The sequence below is a fragment of the Hypanus sabinus genome, chromosome 4 (genome assembly GCF_030144855.1).
Source record: "Hypanus sabinus isolate sHypSab1 chromosome 4, sHypSab1.hap1, whole genome shotgun sequence".
NCBI lineage: Eukaryota > Metazoa > Chordata > Chondrichthyes > Myliobatiformes > Dasyatidae > Hypanus > Hypanus sabinus.
The window spans coordinates 83994893-84021497 of record NC_082709.1 but is presented as its reverse complement, the minus strand read 5'-3'; the positions used below and the strand labels follow the sequence as shown (position 1 = coordinate 84021497).

At 39.9% G+C, this 26605-nt stretch overlaps 1 protein-coding gene across 1 annotated transcript in view; it reads left to right on the top strand.

The window, feature by feature from the left end:
- The window catches only part of catip (ciliogenesis associated TTC17 interacting protein), a 61795-nt gene that overhangs the window by 12649 nt on the left and 22541 nt on the right, over positions 1-26605 (top strand). The window contains exons 2-6 of the mRNA XM_059967581.1: positions 4002-4708; positions 6581-6766; positions 15517-15572; positions 22576-22659; positions 24082-24249. Coding sequence (XP_059823564.1) covers positions 4018-4708; positions 6581-6766; positions 15517-15572; positions 22576-22659; positions 24082-24249 — 1185 coding nt within the window. The 5' untranslated portion in view covers positions 4002-4017. The remainder of the gene's footprint in view (positions 1-4001; positions 4709-6580; positions 6767-15516; positions 15573-22575; positions 22660-24081; positions 24250-26605) is intronic.

Here is a 26605-nt window from a genome sequence, read left to right as displayed (position 1 = left end):
GACGCACTTGGTGCAGATGTGGCCATCTGGGAGGCTGGGACTCTCCAGGAACTCCCACATCTGACACCGAGCACAGAAAACCGACCTCACACACATACTTTCACTGGAGTCTCCCTCTACCCTGTTTGTGACATTCACCAAGAATAAAGCTAACCTTTATATTTTGGGAGAAAGGAAGAGAGACAGACAGAGAATTTTAGCTGTGTACCATTTAGTACCACTCTAATCTCTGTGTCAGAATGTTATGAGTTTAGGCCCTGTCTAGAAGCCTGGTGCCTCAGGACAGTTTAGGATGGAGAGGTACACTATTTGAGGTGCCACCTTTTGGATGGGATGACAGTCTGAGCCCCACCTACCCTCTCAGTTGGAGATGAAAGATCCCTGATGCTTCTTTGAAGAAGGGCATGGAATGCCTGCCAAAGTCTGAGTCAATGTTGACGCTTCGGCCAACCTCATTCATATAGACAATCTTGTCGTTGTCCCATTGATGTGATGTCTGTGCACATTAACTGCTGCATTAACTACATTGTCAAAAAGAAAAGTTTTGAGATGACCTATAAAAGTTGTGTAACTCTCTGTCCTATTTTTACCAAGTCTAAAACCAACGGTTATTAGTATAAACTGTCCTTTTAACTTCAGACAGATTACTGCTTGCAGTTTACAGTAAGAACTCAAAACTGTTTCTTTCTTGAATTAATATCTGCTATATTTACATAATTTCATTACTCCAGAGTAATCCCTAACATATAAAATAAATTCTTGTGTGCCAACAACTGGGGCAGCTAGCTAGGGGATACTAGAATAGACAGAAAAGGGTAAGGGAGACGATGTTACAGTTGGGTCCTCTCATTGGAGACAGACCTAGTAAGGGAATTCTAACGGGGGAGAATATTTAGTATAAATTGGCATCAGATCAGCTCAACAATGTGGGCTGAATGGCCTGTCCAGTGCTATACTGTTCTATGAACGAAGAGAATGAAAGCAAAAAGTTCTTCACTCAGAGAAAATGCTATTTCTTACCTTATGCATCAGGAAATTCACTAGGCTAATTCCTGGAATGAGAGGGTTGCCCTCAGCTGGTAGATTAATGGGTCATTTTAAATTGCCCTGTGATTAGGCTAGGATTAAATTCGGAGAATGCTGGGGGACGTAGCTTGAAAGGCTGAAGGGCTTATTCTTCATTGTATCCCAATAAATAACCAAGGGAAATAATTTCAGAAGAACTAGAAGCAGAAGGAAGCCATTCGATCCTTTTTGCCTATTCTAATATTCAATAAGATTATGACCTTGCAATCTACCTCATTGTGATCTTGCATGTTATTGTTTGTAGTTTAATAGGAGTGAAACAATTAAGATTTAAAGTGAGCTTGACAGAGGGGCTATATTTAAAGGAAATGTGTAGGATTTGGTTTTTTACACAGAGAAATATAGACGCCTGGAATCCATAATTGCAGGAGGTGGTGGAAGCAGATGTTATTGATGTTAATAAGCACTTAGCCAGGAACAGGAACAGGGACATGCAGGGAATGAAGAGATAGATTATTTGTAGCTAGATAGGTTTAGTTTGATTGGCATCATGGTTGGCACAGTGGGTTGAAGGGCCTCTTCCTGTGCTGTACTGTTCTCTGTTCCCCATCCCCAGTTCATTGTTTTTCTTTGATAATGTGCCTTTTCCTTTGATCTAACATTAACTTGTTAGCCATGGCTGAACAGCTTTTCTGTTTTTTTCTTAAAGATAAAATCTAAAGTCCAAAATAAATTTATTTTCGAAGTACAGTATGCATATAGGTATCTTGCTATTACCCTGAGATTCACTTTCTTGCAGGCATTCACAGTAGTACAAGGAAGTATAACAGAATCAATGAGGAACGACACACAAAGACTGGCAAAAAATCACCATGCAAAAAGAAACACAGCAAATGAAAAAAAAACAACAGTAAATAATAATAAATAACTTACTTACTGGCCTCAACGCAGCTGATGTTCAGTGCAGCAATGAAGGTCTTCCATGTCAGGCAGTGTTCAGGGCTTCCTTCATTGTGCCAGTAGCTTCCTTTTGGTTTTTTTTACTGTTAGTCATGCCAGTCCCAGGTGGAAACTCATGAATACCATCACACTCATATGTAGAAGGATTTTTCAGTGCTCTTTCCATAATAGTTTTATTTTACCAGTCAGGTTGTTAGCCATGAGCTAAATCCCCATATCGGGAGGACTGATGGACCTCTCTTAGTTTGGCCTCTAAGCATAAAGCCTTGACTCCAGCCAACAAAGTCTCCGGGTCATTGAGGCATGCAAGTCTCCAAACCTCGAGAAGGTTGTGGTCCAATTGGAGGAATAAATAAATACTGAGATCATAAGAAAGACATATTACTAAAAAAATTTATAATTTTGGTAAATTATTGTCACATGCAATGAGGTACAGTGCAAACAATGTCTTGTGTGCCATTCATACAGATCATTACAACAATGCATTGAGGTAGTATAAGGGAAGCAATAACAGAGTGCAGAATAAATAGTTATAGTTACAGAGAAAGTGTAATAGGTTAACTTGCAGATTGAGTTGGTGCTAAGGAGGGCACAGGCGGCTCTGCAGTCCAGGTCATTGGGTGTATTTAAGGTGGAGGTTGATAGGTTCTTGATTAGTCAGGGCGTGAAAGGTTACGGGGAGAAAGCAGATGAATGGGGTTGACAGAGAAATGGATCAGCCATGATAAAATGGCAGAGCATTCTTGATGGGCTAAATGGCCTAATTCTGCTTTTATCTCTTATGGTCTTATGCTCTAATAAGTTGTCAGGGCCATAATGAAGTAGATCATAAGGTCAGGAGTCAATCTTTCTGTACCAGGGAACTGTTCAATATTATTATAACGGCTGGGTTATAAGCTACCCTTGAGCCTGGTGGTACGTGCTTTCAGTCTTTTCCATTTTCTGCCTGATGGGAGAAGGGAGAAGACATAATATCTGGAGAGAGTCGTGTCTATGATTGTGTTGGTTGCTTTATGGAGGCAGCAATTCTTTGAATGCTGGGCTATACTTATTTCATATTTAATATGATTTCCCAATCACCTGCACCCTCTCCATGCTCTTGTATTTTGGTTTTATCATGTTCAGAATCTCAAATTTCAAATTTTTCTGTAACATTTTTTAATTCTGAAATTTAAAAAATCCTTAAAGAACCAAATAAATAATTAATACTTTCTCATTATGCAGTACTAAATCTCTCTACTTTTAGCAGTCGCTTTCCCAGGGAAAGGGAACCGAGAACTATTTTATTAAGTTTTTATTTAGAGATGCAGCGCAGAACAGGCTTTTTCTGGCCCAATAATCAACGCTGTTCAGCAACCCACCTTTTTAACACTTGCCTAATCACACAATGATTTACAGTGACCAATTAAAATATTAACAGGTACATCTTTGGACTGTGGGAGGAAACCAGAGCACGTGGAGGACACCTACGTGATCCAGGAAGAGCATACAGACTCCTTACAAACATCACCAGAATTGAACTCTGAACTCCCAACGCCTCAAGCTGTATAGTGTTGTGCTAACCTACTAGAAGGCATAGGTTTAAGATGAGAGGGGAAAAATTAAATAGCGACCTGAGGGTAAACTTCTTTATGTAGAGGGTAGTAGGTATTAAGAACTAACTGCCAGAGGAAATGGTTGAGACATGTAGACCAACATCTAAAAGACACTTAGGCAGGTGCATGGATAGGAAATGTGGAGCGGGATATGAGCCAGATGGTTAGGGGATGTGGGCAAACCTGGGAAAATGGGTCAGCAAGCAATAACAAGATTATAACAAGATAGACTGTGAGGCTAAGAGTCTTATTAGTTCAGAGTCTTTACCATTCTTATTGAATAGTAGAATGAGCAAAAAGGGCTGAAAGGCTTCATGCTGCTTTGAGTTCTTCTTTAGTTATGTTTGAGAATTGGGGGTGCAATAACTGGCACACCAATGCCAATGAGAAATTCTACTCAAGATTTCTGTTCTTTTATAGGGAAGCACATTGAAGAATGTCAACCTCTGAAGATCAGGAACCACTAGAGGGGGGAGTGTCCCCAAAAGAGAGATCATCCCTTATGAAGGTACCGTCTCTGAAGGTGAAATTATCCTCAGAAGAATCACGCCCACAAGAGGCAAGATCGCCAAATGAAGCAACCTTCTCGCTGGAGACATCTCTGACAGAAGCAACAATCTTAGGAGAGGGAGAATCCCGGACAGAGCCAACATCACCAGGAAACCCAAAGTCCCCAGGAGAGGGAATGTCCTCCACAGAGCCAACATCACCAGGAAACCCAAAGTCCCCAGGAGAGAGAAAGTCCCCTACAGAGCCAACATCACCAGGAAACCCAAAGTCCCCAGGAGAGAGAAAGTCCCCTACAGAGCCAACATCTCCAGGAGAGTCAACATTACCAAGAGACAAAAAGTCCCCTACAGAGCCAACATCTCCAGGAGAGCCAATGTTATTAAGAGAGAAAAAGTCTCTCACAGAGCTAAAATCTCCAGGAGAGGAAACAATCCCAAGAGATGGAACATTCCCAGAAAAGACAAAAAGTCCAGAAATAAATACTTCCAAGGAACAGCTAGTAAAACTGGATCAGCAGAAAGAGCTGACACTCCAACAACAACCCGTGCAGGTGTCACCACCACCATTGCCGTTACCGACAGCCAATGTGGAAGCCATCAATTTCCTGGCTTCGATCAGTAAGTCCTTAAATAGCTGGAGTCAGCATTAACCTCAATCACAGCTATACCCTGCTGTGTTTCCTTCCATTCTATACTCAGTGGAAGTGGTGGATACAATTTTGAATGCAACATTTAAGAGAAGTATGGATAGGTACATGGATGGGAGTGGTATGAAGGGCTATGCTCCATGTGCAAGTGGATGAGAGTAGGCAGAATAACAGTTTGGCATAGACTAGGTGGCCGAAGGGCCTGTTTCTGTTTTGTAGTGTTCTATAACTCTATTGTCATCCAAAGCTCTGCTGCCCATCCTAATTTCCTAGTCCTTTTTTATCAATCAGACTATAAAGATTAGTTCTAAAGATTAGCTTTATTTATCACATGTACATCAAAGCATCAAAATATACAGTGAAGTGCATTGTTTGATTCAATGACCGGCGTAGTCCAAAGGTGTACTGGGGACGATCTGCAAGTGACTAGCCCTCCAGTTCTAGTCTCACCCAACCTCAGTGGAAAAAACCTGCGTGCATTTCCCTAACTATACCCCTCATAATTTTTGCATACCACTATCAAGTCTCCTTACGTTCTTCTACACTCTGGGGAATCAAGTCCTAACCTATGCAGCCCTTCCCAGGTCCTCAAGTCCCAGCAACATCCTTGTAAATTTTCTCTGTACTGATTGATGCTACTAATAGATTTTCTGTAGGTAGGTGACCAGAACTGCACACAATACTCCAAATTAGGCCTCAGCAATATCTTATGCAATTTCAACATAACATTCTATCTTCTGTACTAAGTACTTTGATTTATGAAAGCCAACGTGCCAAAAGCTCTCTTTATAACCCTTTCTACCTGTGACACTCCTCTAAAGGAATCATGGATCTCCATCCCTAGATCTCTCTGATCCTCCATACTCATCAGTGCCCTACTGCTCACAGTGCAAGTCCCACCTTTGTTTGTCCTCCCAAAGTGCAACACCTTACACTTATGTGCATTAAATCCCATCCACCATTTTTCCAATGGTCCAGATCCCACTACAAGTTTTGATAACCTTCCTTGCTGTCCACTATGTCTCTAAACTTTTTGAAAAGAGCAAAGTTTTTCACATATTACCAAGGTACAGTGAAATACTTTCTTTTGCTTGTCATGCATTCTGATCATTTCGTTACAACAGTGCGTTGAGATAGTACAAAGGAAACAATTCCAGAATGCGGAATAAAATGTTATAGTTACAGAGAAGTGCAGGCAAACAAGGTGAAAGGCAATGACAAGGTAGATTGTGAGATTAGGACTTCATTTTATCTTACTAGGGGACCGTTCAATAGCCTTTTATCTGCAGGGTAGAAGCTATCCTTAAGCTTGTTGCTTTTAGGTTTTTGCATCTTCTGCCCACTGCGAGGGGCGAGAAGAGAGAATGTCCAGGGTGGGTGGGGTCTTTGATTATGCTTGCTTTAGCAAGGCAGCAAGTATTACAGACAGACGTGCTGAGCTGTGTCTACAGTTCTTTACAGTTTCTTGTGCTCTTGGGTAGAACAGCTGCCATACCAAACTGTGATGAATCCAAATAGGATACTTTCTATAGTTCATTGATAAAAATTGGTGACGGTTGGCAGAGACATGCCAAATTTCATTAGCCTCCAAAAGATGTGGAGGTGCTAGTTCTGTTCATTATATAGTGAAGGTTGTTGTTTGAGGATTGAAACTCAGTGCAAGATGCTGGGGGGGGGGGGGGGGGGTGGAATCTATATCCTACTCCCAAACTAACATTTCCTTCAGTAAGGAGGCCATTTGCCCACAAGGGCTCCTAGCAGAGCTATCAGTCCCATTCCTGTCCTCTGAACTTACACCTTTAACAATCTCACCAGTTTTTACAGGATATACTATCTGTTTCAGCTTCTGAGGAACTGGCGCTGATACTCTTCACCGATTCTCTGGTCACAATTTCTGATACGGGGAAGGAGCTGGGTGAATTTACTGTCTCTGTTCATCCCACCATCTACAAGGGAGAGCAGTGTGTGAGAGTCACTGCCAACAGCCACGGCTCCATTGACAACATTCCCTGTGGAACATCCATCTCAGGTAAGTCACCCTTGTTACCCTGGTCCCTGAAGTTACAATTTATGTCTGTGGGCACTGGCTATAGCAGGGCTGTGTAAGCATTACAAGTAAGAGATAATCTAATAACACATCCGGGCAGTCAATCCATCAGTTCATGATATGGACATGCATAGGCTATCTTGTGGAAAATGCAGCAGGGAAGGGTTAAGATAATGTCCATTATATTGGGAATGAAAGGTTAACGTATGAGAAACAATTAATGGTGCTGGGCCTGTACACTCTGGAGTTTAGAAGAATCAGGGCAGATTTTATTGAAACCTATTGAATATTGAAATGCTTAGATACAGTAGATGTGGAGAGGATGTTTCTGAGAATGGGGGAATCAGGGCCACAGGGCAAGCCTCAGAATAGAAGAATGTCCCTTTAGAGCAGAGATGAAGAGAATTTCTTTAGATGGTGAATCTGTGAAATTTATTGTCACTGATGTTTGTGGAGGCCAAGTCATTGGTTTGTTCAAAGCGGAGGTTGATAGGTTCTTGATTAGTAAAGGCATCAAAGGTTACGGGGAAAAGGCAGAAGAATGGGGTTGAGAGGGATAATAAATCAGGACATGGCAAATGAACTCAATGGGCTAAATGGCCTAATTCTGCTGCTATGTCTTATTCTTATGCTGTTGTGGTCATATGGTCAAGCAAGGATGGTTTGTAGATCATGCACAGTCTGTCTCAGCAAAAAAAGTCTTTGAAGAGCATAGCTTCCCTTTGCACAGCAGGAGACTGGAGCCATTTGGCATACCGAGAGAAGGTAAGGGTATAATTGAAGGATGAAAGTGACACACCAACTTTTGGACAATTACTTTACTAACTTCAAAGTATCATAGCACATAGAATATAGAACATAATAACACAGAACATAACTTCGGGCCAGAATGTCGGACTGACTTTTAAACCTATTGTAAGAGCAATCTAACACTTCCCTTCTGTGTAGTCCTCCATTCTTCTATCATCCATGTGCCCATTAAATTGTTAAATCTGTTAAATTCCCTTAATGTATCTGTCTCTAAAACCACCCCTGACAGGGTGTTCCACACACTCACCACCCTCTGTGTAAATTAACTTACATCTGACATCCCTCCTATATTTTCTTTCAATCACCTTAACATTATGCCCCTTTGTATTAGCCGTTTCCGCCCTGGGAAAATATCTCTGCTATCCACCTGGTCTATGCCTCAAATCAGAAGACCATAAGACATTGGTTGATTTATTCTGGTATATTTTCTCCTATTTTATCTAGTTCTATTCTAATCCATGCTGGTTTATCTTCATCAAAAAAAGATGCAATAAATCTAAGTTGATTTGCTTTATAGTAATTCTTAAAGTTTGGAAGTTGCAACCCTCCTAGATCAAATTTCTATGTCAATTTTTCCAGCGATATTCTTGACATCTTACCTTTCCAAAAGAACTTCCTCACACACTTATTTAACTCTTGAAAAAACTTCTGGGGTAGTTTTATTGGTAGTGTTTGGAATGAATATTGTAATCTAGGGGATATATTCATTTTTACAGTATTTACTCTGCCTACTAGTGTTTTTGGTAACATCATCCATTTATCAAGATCTTCTTGAATTTTTTTCAATAATGGTAAATAATTTAATTTATATAAATTCTTTATATCATTATCAACTCTTATACTTAAATATTTTATACCATTTATCGGCCATCTAAATTGAGTTATTAATCGACATTGACTGTAATCTCCTTTAGTCAGAGGTAGAATTTCACTTTTATCCCAATTTATTTTGTACCCTGATATTTTCCCATATTCTTCCAATCTAGAAGATAATTTATGTAGCGAATACAATGGGTTTGTTAAATAAAGCAGAATATCGTCAGCAAATAAGTTAATCTTGTATTCCTCCTGGTTAACTCTGAAACCCTTAATATCTGGGTCCGTTCTAATTAATTCAGCTAATGGTTCCATCGCCAACACAAACAAAGCAGGTGATAATGGACAACCTTGTCTAGTTGACCTTGTTAACTGAAATGATGTTGAAATTTGACCATTTGTCACTACTTTAGCTTTGGGATTAGTATTTAAAGTTTTAATCCATTTTATAAAGGATACTCCTAATCCATATTTTTCCAATACCTTAAATAAAAAATCCCATTCCAATCTATCAAATGCTTTTTCTGCATCTAAAGCAACTGCCATACTCATTTCCTCCCTCTTTTGTGCCAAATGAATTATACTAAGTAACCGGGTTACATTATCTGCCGATTGTCTATTTTTGATAAATCCTGTTTGATCCATATGTATTAATTTTGGTAAGTATTTAGATAATCTACTAGATAAAATGTTTGCTATTATTTTATAATCGGTGTTTAACAAAGAAATAGGTCTATATGATGTGGGCTTTAAAAGATCTCTATCTTTTTTTGGCAATACTATTAAAATAGCTGTCGGAAAAGATTCTGGAAGTTTATGCGTTCTTTCCGCTTGGTGTATTAACTCCATAAAAGGAGGAATTAGTAAATCTTTAAACATTTTGTAAAATTTGGGCAGAAAACCATCTTCTCCTGGGGATTTATTACTCTGAAGTGATCCTAGAGCTTCTTCGACCTCTTTTAATGTAAAAGGTAAATCTAATCCCTTCTGTTCTTCCGAATCCAATTTTGGAAGAGTTATTTGTGATAAAAACCTTTCTATCTCGACATTATCATTTTGTGATTCTGATTGATACAGCTCAGAATTAAAAAGTTTCATTAATTTTTAAAGGTTTATAAGTAATTTTATTTACACTTGTTCTAATTGCATTTATCGTTTTGGAAGTCTGGTCTGTTTTTAACTGCCAAGCAAGAATCTTGTGTGATCTCTCACCTAGTTCGTAATATCTCTGTTTAGTTCTCATAATTGCTTTTTCTGTTTGATATGTCTGAAGTGTATTATATTGTAACTTCTTGTTAACAAGTTGCCTTCGTTTTTCTTCTGTCATATATCTTTGAGATTCTTTTTCTAATTTTGTAATCTCTTTTTCCAATTGATCTATTTCTATCATATATTCCTTCTTAATTTTAGAAGTGGAACTTATTATCTGGCCTTTCAAATATGCCTTCATTGCTTCCCACAATATAAATTTATCATCAACTGAATGTGAATTTGTATCTAAAAAAAAACTGAATCTGCTTTTTCATAAAATCACAGAAATCTTTAATAAAAAATTTTAATAATATTGAATTAAATCTCTATCTGTAAATCGATTCCTCTTTATCCATCATTATCATTGTCATTATCAAGGGGGAATGATCTGACAATATTCTTGCTTTATATTCCATATTTTTCACTCTGTCTTGAATATTCATTGATAATAGAAAAAAAATCTATCCTTGAGTAAGTTTTGTGTCCATTTGAATAAAATGAATAATCTCTTTCTTTTGGATTAATTCTTCTCCATATATCAATCAAATTTAAATCTTTCATCAATGATAAAGTTAATTTTGCTTCTTTTGATTTTGTGACAACCTTTGTTGATCTATCTAAAACTGGGTCTAGAGAAAAGTTAAAATCTCCACCTATTAATATTTTATCATGTGCGTCAGCCAAATTCAAAAAGGTCTCTTGTATAAATTTTACATCATTTTTATTTGGTGCATAAATATTCATAAGAGTCCATAGTTCTGAAAAAATTTGATAATGAATAATTACATATCTCCCCGTCAAATCAATTAATACATTTTGTATTTTAATTGGTAAAGTTTTATTAACCAAAATTGCAACTCCCCTCGCCTTTGAATTAAATGAAGCTGCAATAACCTTTCCGACCCAATCTCTTTTTAATTTCTGATGTTCTATCTCTGTTAAGTGTGTTTCTTGTAAAAAAGCTATATCTATTTTCATTTTCTTAATGTATGTTAAAATTCTTTTTCTTTTCGGTTCATTAAGCCCATTAACATTAAAACTTAAAAAATTCAGTAAATTAGTCATTATTTTTAATAGGATTACTCCAATCTATGATAATACCTAATCTTTCAACTTTTATATATAAGTGGGAATCTAAATGGATACGGGAAAAGAAAGAATCTCCTATAATAAAACATTTGATTGATTTATGGAATAAGATAAATGTTGACGATGAGATAAGGAAATCTTTATTAGCAAAGAGACCTTTAAATCAAAATAAACTTATTCCTTTTACAATGGATAACCAACTTTTATACAACTGGTTTCAAAAAGGGATTAGATATATAGGAGACTGTTTTGTAGGAGGTATATTAATGTCATTTGATTAATTAAAGAATAAATACAAAATATCAAACAACTCTCTTTTTTGTTATTTTCAATTAAGGGCTTATTTAAGAGGTAAACTGAGTCAAACAATGTTATTGCCGAAACCTAATGAAATAGGAACTTTAATTCAAAAAGGAAAAATTCAAAAATTTATTTCTTATATGTATAGTTTGATTCAAAAACAGGCAATTAAACAAGGAATTCATAAGTCAAGACAAAAATGGGAAACTGATTTGAATATTAAAATTGAAGAAACAGGCTGGTCAAGACTATGTCTTGACAGTATGACAAATACAACAAATGTCCGGCTAAGATTAGTGCAATATAATTTTTTACATCAATTATATATTACACCACAAAAAATAAATAAATTAAACCCAAATTTATCTGATCAATGCTTCCGATGTAATCAAGAAATTGGTACTTTTTCACATTCTACTTGGTCTTGTTTTAAAATTCAACCTTTTTGGACAAATTTAAGAGTTTTACTGGAATAAATTATTGGAACACAACTTCTACATAACCCAATATTATTTTTACTAGGCGATATTGAAGGGATAAAACTGAAACCCAAATTGAATAAATATCAGAAAGAATTCATAAAAATTGCATTGGCAGTAGCCAAAAAGGCTATTGCAGTTTCTTGGAAATCGGATTCATACTTAAGTATAGATCATTGGAAGAACAAAATCTTTAGCTGTATTCCACTTGAAAAAATTACTTATAATTTAAGAGATAAATATGAAACATTTCTGAAAATTTGGCGCCCTTATTTACAAAAGATAGGACTAAATATATAGGTGCTCCGAAGATAAAATTACTGGTTATTTGGGGAAAGAAAGAAATATATATACTAAAGCTATTATGAACTCCATGGAGCATGTGGGGAACTTCTGATATCCAAGCATTCTTTCTTTCTTTCTTTTTTTCTTCTTTTTTTTCTTTCTTTCTATAGGGATATGTTGGGGGGGGGGAAGGGCTGATAATTCCTTTTCTTTTCTTCTGTAATAATTGAAAACTCAATAAAAATTTTTTTTAAAAAATGGTTGATTTATTATCCCTCTCAATCCCATTCTCCTGCCGTTTCCCCATAACCCTTGCTTCTATGACAAATCAAGGGCCTATCAACCTCTACTTTAAATATACCCAATAACGTGGCCTCCACAGCTGTCTGTGGCAATGAATTCCACAGATTTACCACCTTCTGGCTAAAGAAATTCCTCCTCATTTCTGTTCTAAATTGATGTCCCTCTATTCTGAGGCTATGCTGTCTGGTCTGAGACTTCCCTATTGGGAAACATCCTTTCCACATTCTCTCTATTTAGGCCTTTTAGTATTCAATCAATGAGATCCCCTCCATTGTTCTAAACTCCAGTAAGAACAAGCCCAGAGCCATCAAACACTCCTCAAATGTTAACACTTTCATTCCTGGGATCATTCTTGTGAACCTCCTCAAGACGCTCTTCAAAGTTAGCCCATCTTTTTTAGATAAGAGGCCCAAAACTGTTCACGATACTCCAAGTGTGGTCTGACCATTGCCTTATAAAGCCTTAGCATTACATTTTTGCTGTTATATTCTAGTCCTTTCCAAGTTAATGCTAATATTGCATTTCCATCCTCACCACAGACTCAACTTACTCCTGCATGAGGCCCTCCAAGTCCCTTTGCATCTCTGAGTTTTGAATTTTCTCCCACTTTAGAAAATAGTCTATACCTTTAATTCTTCTACCAAAGTGCATGATGATACACTTCCCTACGTTATATTCCATCTGCCACTTCTTTGTCCATTCTCTCAATCTGCTTAAGTCCTCCTACAGGCTCTATGCTTCCTCAACACTACCTGCCCCTTCACCTATCTTTGTATCATCCGCATACTTGGCCATCATGCAGATTTTTGAGATTTAACATAAAAAGAAGCAATCCCAACTCCGACTCCTGTGGAACACCAGTAGTCACTGACAGCCAACCAGAAAAGGCTTCCTTTATTCTTTCTTTGTTTCCTTTCAGTCAGCTAACCTTTTATCTATGCTTTCCTGTAATATCATGGACTCTCATTTTGCCAAAGACCTTCTGAAAATCCAAGTACACAACATCCACCAATTCTCCTTTGTATATCCTGCCTGTTATTTCCTCAAAAAATTCCAGCAGATTTATCAGGTAAGATTTCCTCTTTAGGAAACCATGTTGACTTTGACCTATTGTATCATGTGCCTCCAAGTACCCTGAAACCTCATCCTCAATAATGGACTCCAACCACTGAAGTCAGGCTAACTGACCTATAATTTCCTTTCTTCTTCCTTCCTCCCTTCTTAAAGAGTGGAGTGACATTAGCAATTTTCCAGTCCTCCAGAACCATTCTAGAATATTGTGATTCTTGAAAGGTCATTATTAATGCCTCTATGGTGTAGTCCATTTGGCCCAGGTGTCTACCTTCAGACATTTCAACTCCCCAAACACCTCTTTAGTAATAACCATGACACTCACTTCTGTCCCCATGACACCTGTGAATTATGGCATACTGCTCATGTCTTCCACTGTGAAGAATGATGCAAAATACTTATTAAGTTTGTCTACCAATTCTTTGTCCCCTATTACTACCTCTTCAGAGTCATTTTCCAATGGTCCGATAATCCACTCTCACTGCTCTTTTATTCTTTATATATCTGAAAAATCTTTTGGTATCCTCTTTTATATCATTGGCTTACCTTCATATTTCATAGTTTCTCTTCTTATAACTTTTTTAGTTGCCTTCTGTTGCTTTTTAAAAGCTTCCCAGTCCTCCAACTTCCCACTAATTTTTTTCTATATTATATATTCTCTCTGTTCCTTTTATACTGTCTTTGACTTCCTTTGTCAGCCATGGTTGTGTCATCTTCACTTTTAGAATATTTCATCTTTGAAATGTATCTTTCCTATGACTTCCAAATTGTTCCCAGCAACTCCAGTCATTGCTGTTCTGCTGTTCCCTGATAATGTCCTCTTCCAATCAACTTTGGCCAGCTTCTCTCTCATACCTCAGTAATTCCCTTTACTCTACTGCAATTTTGATAAATCTGACTTTAGCTTCTCCCTCTAAAACTGTAGGGTGAATTCTGTCATATTACGATCACTGTCTCCTAGTGGTTCCTTTACCTTAAGCTTCCTAATCAAATCTGGTTCATTACGTAATATCCAATCCTAAATTGCCTTTCCCCTAGAGGGCTCAACCACAAGCTGCTCTAAAAAAACCATCTTGTAGGCATTCTAAAGATTTCCTCTCTTGGGATACAGCACCAACCTGATTTTCCCAATCTATCTGTATATTTAAATCCCCCATGACTATTGTAATATTGCCTTTCTTACATGTTTTTCTATCTCCTGTTGTAATTTGTTCTCTACATCCTGGTACTGTTTGGGGCCTGTATATAACTCTCATCAGGGTCTCTTTACCCTTGCAGTTTCTTAACTCTACCCACAAGGTAGAGTTTAATTCCATGTCATCTTTTCGAAGGATTTGATTTCATTTTATACCAACATGGCCCCCCACCTCCTCTGCCTCTTTGCCTGTCCTTTCAATACAACATGTACCTTTGGATGTTAAGCCCCTAACGATGACTGTCTTTCAGCTATAATTCGGCGATGCCCACAATGTCATATCTGCCAATTTCTAACTGTGCTACAAGATCATCTGTCTTATTCTGTATATTGTGTGCATTCAAATATAACAAACATCTTCAGTCCTGTATTCATCACCCTTTTTGATTTTGCCCCCCTTTTACACTTGAACTTACTTAGTCAGCTATGTGTCCTTCCTCATAGCTTCACTATACACTGCATCTATTTGTATACCAACTACCCCTTCCTTAGCCCTATCACTCCAGTTCCCATCCCCCTGCAAAATTAGTTTAAACCTTCCCCAACAGCTCTAGTAAACCTGCTCACAAGGATATTGTTCCCCATCAGGTTCAGATGTAACCTGTCCTTTTTGTTCAGATTATATCTTCCTTAAAAGAGATACCAATGGTCCAGAAATCTGAAACCCTGCCCCCTGCAACAATTCCTCAGCCATGCATTCATTTGCTAATTCATCCTATTCTTACCACCCTGGAGTCCTGCTTTTCAGCTTTCTATGAAACTCCCTACATTCTGTTTTCAGGACCGCCTGTTATAATCTCGAACACCTCTATCAAATTGTTTCTCATCTTCCTCTGTCCAAAGAAAAAAGCCTTAACTTGCCCCACGCATCTCTTTTAAACTCTCCCTCCCCCCCCCCCCCCACCTGTGGATGGCAAAGCACGGCAGGGTGTGCTAAAGGGGGGTGTGTGTGTGTGTGTCTCTCTCTCACACACACACACACACACACACACACCCCACCTACCTACCTACCTTCTGATGGATTAATTTGCCTGGGATATTGCATACAGAACCCTACTGTCAGTGTGACACCATGCTGTATATGCTTTAAGGAACATTATAATTAACTTCTAAAAGCAAGCTTTATTTTTCAGCCCACATCTCTAATAAACTCGAAACATTGCAGCTACACCACCATGAATACATAAAGGTAATTTACTGCCTTATCATTTATTGTTTCTGTTTGCAGGCGGGTTTAAAACTGGAGCCTTAAACTTAAGATGGTTGGCAACAAATACAGTAACAAATATAAGAAAATCTTCTGTGTTGAGAGGATAGAGGATGGGCACTGTGAGGAGACTGAGGACTGGAGGATAGCAAATGTTCTGCTGTTTCAGAAAGAGAATTACAGAGGAGGTGTGTGCTGGCCTGAAACAAATTGGGAGAAGGACACAGAATCTATAGAAGTGAGGCACAACTGCAGTGAGGTCATGGACAATAAACAGATTACAGAGGAGGAGGTGCTTGCTGTCTTGAGGCAAATTAAGGTGGATAAGTCCCCAGAACCTGACAAGGTGCCCTCTTGGACCTTGTGGGAGGCTAGTGCAGAAATTGCAGGGGCTGTATTACAGGTAATTGAAAAATCCTTAGCTATGGGTGAGGTGCTGAAGGACTGGAGGATAGTCCGCCAGAGAAAGCAGGATCTCCCAGTGGCCACACATTTTAATTCCACGTCCCATTCCCATTCTGATATGTCTATCCATGGCCTCGTCTACTGTCAAGATGAAGCCACACTCAGGTTGAAGGAACAACACCTTATATACCGGCTAGGTAGCCTCCAACCTGATAGCATGAACATTGACTTCTCTAACTTCTGTTAATGCCCCTTCTCCCCTTCTTACCCCATCCCTGGCATATTTAGTTGTTTGTTTTTTTCTCTCTCTCTCTACCCATCACTCTGCCTGTTCTCCATCTCCCTCTGGTACTCCCCTCCCCCTTTCTTTTTCCCTAGGCCTCCCATCCCATGATCCTCTCCCTTCTCCAGCTCTGAATCCCTTTTGCCAATCACCTTTCCAGCTCTTAGCTTCATTCCACCCCCTCTGGTCTTCTCCTATCATTTCGCATTTCCCCCTCCCCCTCCTACTTTAAAATCTCTTAGTATTTTTTCTTTCAGTTAATCCTGACGAAGGGTCTCAGCCCGAAACGTCGACAGCGCTTCTCCCTATAGATGCTACCTGGCCTGCTGGTGTGTGTTGTTAGGATAGTTAATGTTGTTTTTGTTGTTCAAGAAAAGCTTCCAATAATAAGGCATGATGTCAGCAGTGGATAAATTGTTGGAAGGTATTCTAAGGGACTGGATATATAAGTTCTTGGTTAGACAGGGCCTGAGGGGTATAGTCAACATAGCTTTGTGCATTGTAGTTCATGTCTAGCCAATTATAGAATTTTTCAAGGAGGTTACCAGGAAAGTCGATGAAGGAAAGGTGATGTATGTTGTCTAAATGGTCTTTAGCAAGGCCTTTAACAAGGTCCTGCATGGGAGGCCAGTCCAGAAGGTCTAGTTGCTTGGCCTTTAGGATGAGGTAGTATATTGGATTCAACTGGCTTTGTGGGAGAAGTCAGCGAGTGATAGTATATGGTTGTCCCTCTGACTGGAGGCCCTATGATTAGTGATGTGCTGCAGGGATCTGTGCTGGGTCCATTGTTGTTTATCATCTATATTAATGATTTTCATCAGCAAATTTGTCGAGATACCAAATTTGGGGGAATAGAAGACAGCAAGCAAGTCTAAAAAAGCTTTCAATTGGATCTGGACCAACCAGAAAATGGGCTGAAAAATTGTAGATGGAATTTAATGCAGACAAGTGCGAAATGTGGTATTTTGTGAGGATAAACCATGGTAGGACTTAGATAGTGAGCAGTAGGGCACTGAGGAGTGCAGTAGATTAAAGGGGTTTGGGAATCCATAATTCCTTGAAAGTAGCATCACAGGTAGATAGGGTTGTAAAGAGTATGTTTGCCACTTTGGCTTTCATAACTCAAAGTATTGAATGCAGGAGTTGGGTTGCTATGTTGAAGTTATATAAGACATTGGTGAGGCCAAATTTGAAATACTGTGTCACTGACCTGCAAGAAAGATATCAATAAGAGAAATTTTACAAGGATGTTGCCGGAAAATCTGGCTCTGATTTCCTCTCATGAGATCGTAAGTTCAAAGGTTTAAAGGTCCAATTTAATGTCAGAGAAATGTATACAATATGCATATTGAAATGCTTTTTCTTTGCAAACATCCACGGAACCAAAGAAGTGCCCCAAAGAATGAACGACAGTTAAACGTGAGAACCCCAACTCCCCCCCACCCATGCTTAAGTGGCAGCAAGCAATGACTCTCTTCCCCCCCCCAGCAAAAAAAAAGCATCAGTACCAGCACTGAGCACAAGTGTGAGCTAGGCGATAGCAAAAACACAGACTTGCAGTTATCCCAAAGACTATCACATTTCATTTGGCATTCGACAAACCACAAGTTCTCTCTCTCCCTAATAACAGAGAGGGAGGAGTTCCCCATTTCACAGCAAGCAGGAGATATAATAACAACCTGCTGGTTAACAATGTTAAAAATCTATTTCATCGCTTTTTATGAGCTCTGTACCTGAAGATTGCAAAGATCTCGGGTCTTCGGGCCTACAGCGAAAGATTTTCCGGCCTCCCTGACGACACGCGGGTCTCCTGCCGTGACACTGACTCTCGATCCGCCAGTCCCCTGCGCCCCGAGATCTTAGGCTTTCAAATTCAAGCTGGACTCTCAGGCCAAACCCTTGGCATGCTGAGCAGCAACGGCTGTCCTGAAACCCGAGAACAGGTCCCATTCCCGCAAAGAACCGAAGTCTGGGTGTACCTCCAGGTCAGGGTCTCCAAAAGAGCCCTGAAAGGGAAAAATAAAGATATTAAAGATGGAAGTAGAGCTATTTCAAGTCAAGTCAAGTCAAGTCACTTTTATTGTATAACTGCTGGTACAGTACATAGTAAAAATGAGACAACGTTTTTCAGGACCATGGTGTTACATGACACAGTACAAAAACTAGACTGAACTATGTAAAAAAAAACAACACAGAGAAAGCTACACTAGACTACAGACCTACACAGGACTGCATAAAGTGCATAAAAACAGTGCAGGCATTACAATAAATAATAAACAGGACAATAGGGCAAGGTGTCAGTCCAGGCTTTGGGTATTGAGGAGTCTGATAGTTTGGAGGAAGAAACTGTTACATAGTCTGGTCGTGAGAGCCCGAATGCTTCGGAGCCTTTTCCCAGACGGCAGGAGGGAGAAGAGATTGTATGAGGGGTGCATGGGGTCCTTCATAGTGCTGTTTCCTTTGTGGATGCAGCGTGTAGTGTAAATGTCCATGATGGCGGGAAGAGAGACCCCGATGATCTTCTCAGCTGACCTCACTATCTGCTGCAGGGCCTTGCGATCCGAGATGGTGCAATTTCTGAACCAGCAATGATGGTTCAACCAGGCAATACAACCCCTATAGAATGTGATGAGGATGGGGGGGTGGGAGATGGACTTTCCTCAGCCTTCGGGGGTAGAGACGCTGCTGGGCTTTCTTTGCTATGGAGCTGGTGTTGAGGGACCAAGTGAGATTCTCCATCAGGTGAACACCGAGAAATTTGGAGATGCAAGCAAAGGAGTTGCCATTTAGTGCCATCTTAACTCCGCCTCCAACTTCTGAGTTCCGAGCTGTGAGTATACTACCGGAAGAATGATGACATTTGCAGGCTGTCCTCAGCACAGCCTTGGGCTATGTTGATCATTAACGTAAATAATGCATTTCACTGTATGTTTCGATACACATGTGACAAATAAAGCTATTTTTTAAGAGCAGCAGTTACTATACCAAGCTGTGATGCATCCAGATGCTTACTATAATGCTTTATATTGTGCTTCTGTAAGGGTCAATGGAGACGTGCAACATTTCCTTAGCCTTCTGAGGCAGTAGAGGCACTTATGCTCTTTCCTGACCATGTCTGGATCAGGATGGTGATGGTAACAATAGAGAGTGTGCAGAACTTATTCACCAGAAACGGAGGGCTGTGTTTATAAGGAGACATTGGATGGCCTGGATTAATTCTCACTAATGTCGGAGGCTGAGGGATGACCTTGTATTTGAATATTGTGAACAATTTGGGACCCCATATCTAAGAAAGCGTTTGCAAGCAGTGGAGAGGATCTGTAGGAGGTTCACATAATTATATGGGAATAAAAGGGGTAACTAATGAGGAGTGTTTCATGGCTCTGAGCCTGTAGTTGTTGGAGCTTAGAAGAATGAGGTGGGGGATTTCATTGAAACCTGCCAAATATTGAAAGGCCTAGATAGAGTGGACATGCAAAGGATGTTTCCAATTGTGGGAGAGTCTAGGACCAGAGGTCAATGCCTCAGGGTAGAAGGACATTCCTTTAGGACAGAGATGAGGAGGAATTTCTTTAGCCAAAGAACCTGTGCAATTCACTGCCACAGATGGCTGTGGAGGCCGAGTCCTTGGGTATATTTAAAATGGAGGTTGATAGGTTCTTGATTATAACAAAGGTTACAGGGAGAAGAGGGTTGAAAGGGATAATAAATTAGCCACGACAGAGCTGACTTGATGAGCCCAATTTCCTATTTCTCTTCCTCTGTCTTATGGCCAGGGTTAATTCTCACTAATGAGGGATGACTTTGTAGAGGTATGTGCAAAATAGATATCAGTAATGTGTGTTTATTTTCCCATGGCTGTAGACAAGAAATTGAGGGCACTGGTTTATGGAGAAAGAGAAATTTAAAGGAGACCTGACAGGAACATTTTTTACACAGTAGTGGTAGCTATCGGGACCTCTCTGGGGATGGACACCTTGCTGTGGTGGAGAGGCTTGTGAGTTCCTGAGATCCCCAGAGCGATTGTATCTGGAGTTTAGCCATTTGGCACTTAACTCCTGATAGGGTCACCCATGACAGTAAGATCAAGGGGAAGGTTCCAGACAAAGAGCAATCCAACCAAGACCTCAGAGATGATGCTGGACGAAGATGATGATGCATCACAACAGCAGTGAAGGTGGAGGAAGGCTACAGCAGGGAAAGGTCCCCAGTTGCATTCCATGTCACTAGACCCTGACCCTGATCTGTCAAGGGCCCATGCATCAGCTGTCCCACGTTAAACAAAGTCATGCCCAGAATTTCTCCATTTGAGTGGATCCCTGATTGGCTTCTGCAGCTAACTGAAGACCTATCAATAGACAACCCCTTAGGAGAACACCATAGTTGACTTGAGTGATCGGAGTACTGGTTATCGGGAATGAGCTGCCAGAAGAGGAGGTGGACATAGATCAGGCATGGGCAAACTACGGCCCGCGGGCCATATGCGGCCCGTTAAGCTTTTTAATCCGGCCCGCAGAACTTGATGAATTAATATTAATAAACCTTGTTAATGTTTTTTCCCCACAATTCTGGCGTCTTCCCAATAGATGACGCACTCTATATACATTGATCTTTGTTGAGGTGCAGCATATTACTCCACATTTGCGCTTTACTTTGTGACCTTGTGGCGACCCATTTCCTGGCACATCCGAACCGGCTCACAATTAGCCAGCGTTCCGGCTAAGGGAGATAGCCTGCGGGGATTTGCGAGCACAGAGCTCCGCATATTGGCGCGCTCTCACTGTTCTGTCATTGTGCGGGTCGTTGTTGATTTTTGGCACAGGGGACAATTGAATAAGAAGGAGCAGGACAAGTAGACCTGCATCTCCTACCGTTTTTGAAATAAAGACAGTCAGGAGGAGAGTGATGATGATAATATCTTGAAGGATAACAGAATTTTCAGTGCTTTAAAATAATAACTGTTACTATTAAAAAAGGCTGTATTTTATTCATTTAATTTTCAGTGTTTTAAAAGACATTTCAATAAATAGCTAAATACCATGGGACTTCAAAGACAGATATTTTGTTGTAATGCATTTGTTCATTTTCAATTGAAATTAAAACACATGTTTTCTACATATCCCATGATATTTTATTTTCTCTTATGAGGTGTATTACCAAAACACTCCGTCCATCTGCTCCTGGTCCGGCCCTCCTGTCAAATTTTAGAACCCTTTGTGGCCCACAAGTCAAAAAGTTTGCCCACCCCTGACATAGATATAATTACACCTTTTAAAAGTCATTTGTATAGGAAAGGTATGAAGGGATGGTACATGTGACAGTAATAAAACAATACCAATACCTGTCTAATTGCAGCACCTCCTCTGGGAGCGAGTTCCAAATATCAACCGGTCTTTGAAGTAAACTTTCTCTTGGATTCCCTTTTCACAACTCCTAGAGGATGTGGTTGAGGCAGATACAATAGTATCATTTAAGAAGCACTTGGATAAGTAGGAGGAGGGGCGAGACTTAGAGGGATTTGGGTTGAACATAATTGGAGATTATGGGCACCATGGTCGGCATGAACTGGTTGGGCCAAAAGGTTGTCCATGCTGTATCGCTGTCCGTGACTCTATGATTATAGGTGTAATGAAGCAAGCAACAGAGGAAAGCAACCATTGAGAGTCTTCTGATCAGCTGCCTCACAGTCCAGAATAGGAAATGCAAGGCATCTGAACGTAAGACCCCACAAAGGATTGCAAGGACTGCCAAGAGGATCATCAGGGTCTCTCTTCCATCCATCAGAGATACTTACCTCTGTGTACGCATTGTCAATGATCCCTTCTGTTCATCCCACAATCTCTTTGACCCCTACAATTAGTCAGGAGGTACTGCAGCATTAGGAGAAGGACTGTTAGGATGGGTAACAGCTTCTTCCCCAAGGCCTTGAAACTGTTGAACTCCCTGCTACCCCCAAGGTCTCATCATATATGAAGCACCAGTAGCATTATAGTGTTTACTTTTTGACTTGTGATGCAAATGCACCTTATTGTTAACTTATTTGTGGTACTATTGCGTGATGTGTTGTGTGTGAGTTATATGCACCTTAGTCCAGAGGAACATTGTTTTGTTTGGTGGTATACACATATATGATTGAAGATCAGTAATGTTGAACTTGAAGTGGGAATTACAGGGCTAGGTGCAGACAAGATAGGCTGAAAGGGCCCATTTCTGTGCTGTGTGAAACTATCTTTCTATCAGGGAAATGTTGACAGCAATTCCCTAATCTTGTTTTTTCCTTTGTTTGGCTGGGTTCAGTTGAAGGATCACTCTCTGGTTAAAGAGACGTTAATGAAGAAGGAAGATGTTTATGTCTTGACAAGGGACGTCACTATGGCTGAGGTAAGTAAAAGCAAGGACTAGCTCCAACATTCTAATAAGAGGGTTAGTGACATGATGTACACCCACTTGTCTCTGCACTTCGACACCATAGAAATGGTAAATTGCTTCACTGTAGTCACATGTACTGAGGTGCAGTGAAAAACTGTTTTTACATACCATCCATATCAATGATTTTTGCATTTCAGTGGGATAAGGTGGTTCAAAGGAAAAACAATAACAGAATGAACAATAAAGTGACCAGACACAAAAGTGTACAAAACGATGAGAAGCATAGATTGAGTGGACAGCCAGAGGCTTTTTCTCACAGCGGTATTGGTTAATATGATGGCAACAAGTTTAAAGTGATTGGAGGAAAGTATAAGGGAGATATCAGAGGTAGATTATTTTGCACAGAAGGTAGTGGGTGTGTGGAATATCCTGCCAGGCATGGTGGTAGAGGCAGATGCATTAGGGACATTTAAGAGACTCTGATAGGCACGTGGATGAAAGAAAAATGGAAGGCTGTGTGGGACAGAAGGGTTAGATAGATCTTAAAGTAGGCTAAAAGGCTGGCACTATATCATGGGCCAAAGGGCCTGTAGTTTGCTGTAATGTTCCAGGTTCTATGTTCTAATCTTAGGCTCTGCAGCTCACAATACCCTTGCTGACCACCTGATGTAGCAATACTAATCTCAGTGGCAGGACCTGTTCCGAAAAGGACCTTCTATGCCCTGGTGATTGTTCTGGTCTCCTTACTTGAGGAGAAAAATATACTGGCTTTGGAAGTGGTACAGAGGAGATTCACCTGGTTGATTCCAGAGATGAAGCTGATTCTGGGGCATACGATTAGAGATTGCATCACCTAGGACTATACTTGCTGGAATTCTAAAGAATGAGGAAGGGATTTTATAGAAACTTATAAAATTATAGAAGGCATAGCTAGGATAGAGAGAGAAAATTTGTAACCTACTCTTAAGGTCAATCTAACCCTTCCCTCTTACATAGCCCTCCACTTTTCTATAACCCTTGTGCCTATCTAGGAGTCTCTGAAATGCTCCTGATGTATCTTGATTCAGTGGAGTAGATTTAGGATGCAGATGAGGAGGAACTTCTTTTTCCAGAGACTAGTTTATCTGAGGAAATCTCTGCCCAGGGAACTAGTAGAGACTGCCATATTCAATATATTTAAGACACAGTTAGATAGATTTTTGTATAGCAGGAGAATTAAGGGTTATGGGGAAAAAGAAGGTAGGTGGAGCTGAGTCTGAATGAACACTCAAAGGAGAAATGTTTCCAGGTTAGACTGGTTGGATGTTGAAGAGGGAGTAAAACAGATCCATGCTGTCATGGATCATTTGGGCCAAGTAGTCTCTTTCTAAGCTATAAGTTCAATGTAAAACCAGCCAGTTACTTAATGTATTCACTTTCCCTGTGTTGGAACAGAATGTGAAGTCTGAGACTTTGAGCTTCAGTCAGACAGACATGGAGGGCTTTGTGTCAGAAGCAAGTAACCTGTTGCTTTTACGCATTATGGCCCGACGAAATAATGTTCCTGACAACATGGTCTTCCTCTCGTTTGACACTGAAATGCAACTTTCCACTTGCACGTATGTAAGTACCAAGATAAGTATGTTGCATGTCATGCCAGCACATCACAGCAAATTTCTAACACATGTAAACGTACACTCAGTGGCCACTTTATTAGGTACACCCGTGCACTAACTCATTAATGCAGATATCTAATCAGCCAATCATGTGGCAGCAATTCAATGCATAAAAGCCTGTAGATATAATCAAGAGGTTCAATTGTTGTAAAGACCAAACATCAGAATGGGAAAGAAATGCGATCTAAGTGATTTTGACCGTGGAATGATTGTTGGTACCAGATGAGGTGGTTTGAGTATCTCCGAAGCTGCTGATCTCCTGGGATTTCTTAAGTCCTAAGAGTTTACAGAGAATGATGCAAAAACAAAAAAAGAACAATTGGGGATTGGCAGTTCTGTGGGCAAAAACACCTGTTAATGAGAGAACTCAGAAGAAAATGGCCAGACTGGTTCAAGCTGACAGGAAGGCGACAGTGACTGAAATGATCACGCATTACAACAGGGATGTGCAGAAGAGCATCTCTGAATGGACAACATATCGAATCTTGAAGTGGATGGGCTACAGCAAAAGATCATGAACATACAGGAGATACCTAGTAAAGTGGCCACTGAGTGTTTATGTTGAATAAAGATGATCCTGGATCCCTGTAATATTGTGCTACAAGAGCAAGTTAGAGGTTAGGCATCCTGTGGCAAATCGTGATACAGCTATAGAATGTGATGGAATGCTCTCCCTTAAATGGGATGTGTGCAACTCGTAGGAATACCACTACGTGCAGGTTCCCCTCCCAGTCGCACACCATCCTAACCGGTGGCATGGTAGCATAGCGGCTAGCATAATGCCTTACAGTGCCATATATAAGACTGGAGTTCAGTTCCCTCCACTATCTGTAAGGAGCTTGCATATTCTCCCCATAACTGTGTGGGTTTTATCCAGGTGCTCTGGTTCCTCACACATTCCAAAGGTGCATGATAGGGCTAGTAAGTTGTGGGCATGATCTGTTGGCAAAAGAAGTTTGGTGACACTTGGAGGCTGTCTCCAGCATATCCTCAAACTACGCTGCCTGTTGACACAAAAACAATACATTTCAATGTATGTTTCGATGTACACACGTGATGAAGCTAATCTTAAAATAAGATCTTAATATTAAATGTATCACCATTGTGGTAGAAATGGTTAAAACTAGTATATGATGAGATACTTGACTATTCTGGAGCAGCTGGATTAAGACAGTTGATGCAAGTCGAGAATAACCTTGGATGATAAGCACAGTGCCAGGAATTCAAATAACAGGATATTAAGCCCCTGGGACCAGGAGGAATGGTGCATCTGGGAGTACGTTGTGAGTCCTGTTAACAGGGAATAAAGAGGACTGTTAGACTCACGCTGAGAGACAATTGACATAAATTTTCAGCAATTAATCATATACTGACTATGGGATGCTAAACAAAGCTATGCAAATAAAAGTATGGTTTGTCTTGCTGTATAAATATGAGCACTGTATAACCAAAAAATCAGAGTTCTGGTGCTGGTGGAGACTGCTGCAGACTCTCCATGATAATTTAGTAAATTCTAAAAACAAAATTTGAAGTCACTTTGGTGTTCTTAGTTAGTGTTTCCATGACAGCCATAGTTTCATCAACACTGGGTTTAAATCTTGAAACTTCCCACCAACCAATCTTCACCAAAATGACTGCACCAGTTCCCAAGAACAATTAGGGAAATGCAATGAAGGATCCCAAGAGCTACTGTGATTTTGCTTCAGGCATGAAGAACATGAAGAACATGAATAACTCTGGAAAAGCTTAAGTCCTCATTTACTTTCATGTGCTGAACTGTCTATTCACATTCAGCCCTCTCCTGATCCCAGAGACTACAGGTACCACTAGGCTTTTTGATTTATTCCTTGTCATGGAGCCACAAAGTCATAGAAATTTCCATCCATTCAACCCATCATTATGTGGAAGTACTTATTTTCTCAGAATCAGAATCACTGATGTTGGTCGTGAAATTTAAAAGAAGAAAATTAGCTTTATTTGTCAGATGTACAGCAAAACATCAAAATATAGTGTGAAGTCCTGCCGAAGAGTCTTGGCCTGAAACATCGACTGTACTTTTTTCTATAGTTGCTGCTTAGCCTGTCCAGCATTTTGTGCGTGTTGCTTGGATTTCCATCCTCTGCAGATTTTCTCTTGATAGTGTGAAGTGTGTCATTTTGCGTCAAATTGTTGAATTGCGGCAGTAGTACATAAATAATTATTATAAATTACAAAAGAAATACAAAAGAGAAGTAGTCCAAAAAGAGAGTAAAAATTGTGAGGTAGTGTTCATGGACTGTTCAGAAATTTGACAGGAGAAGCTG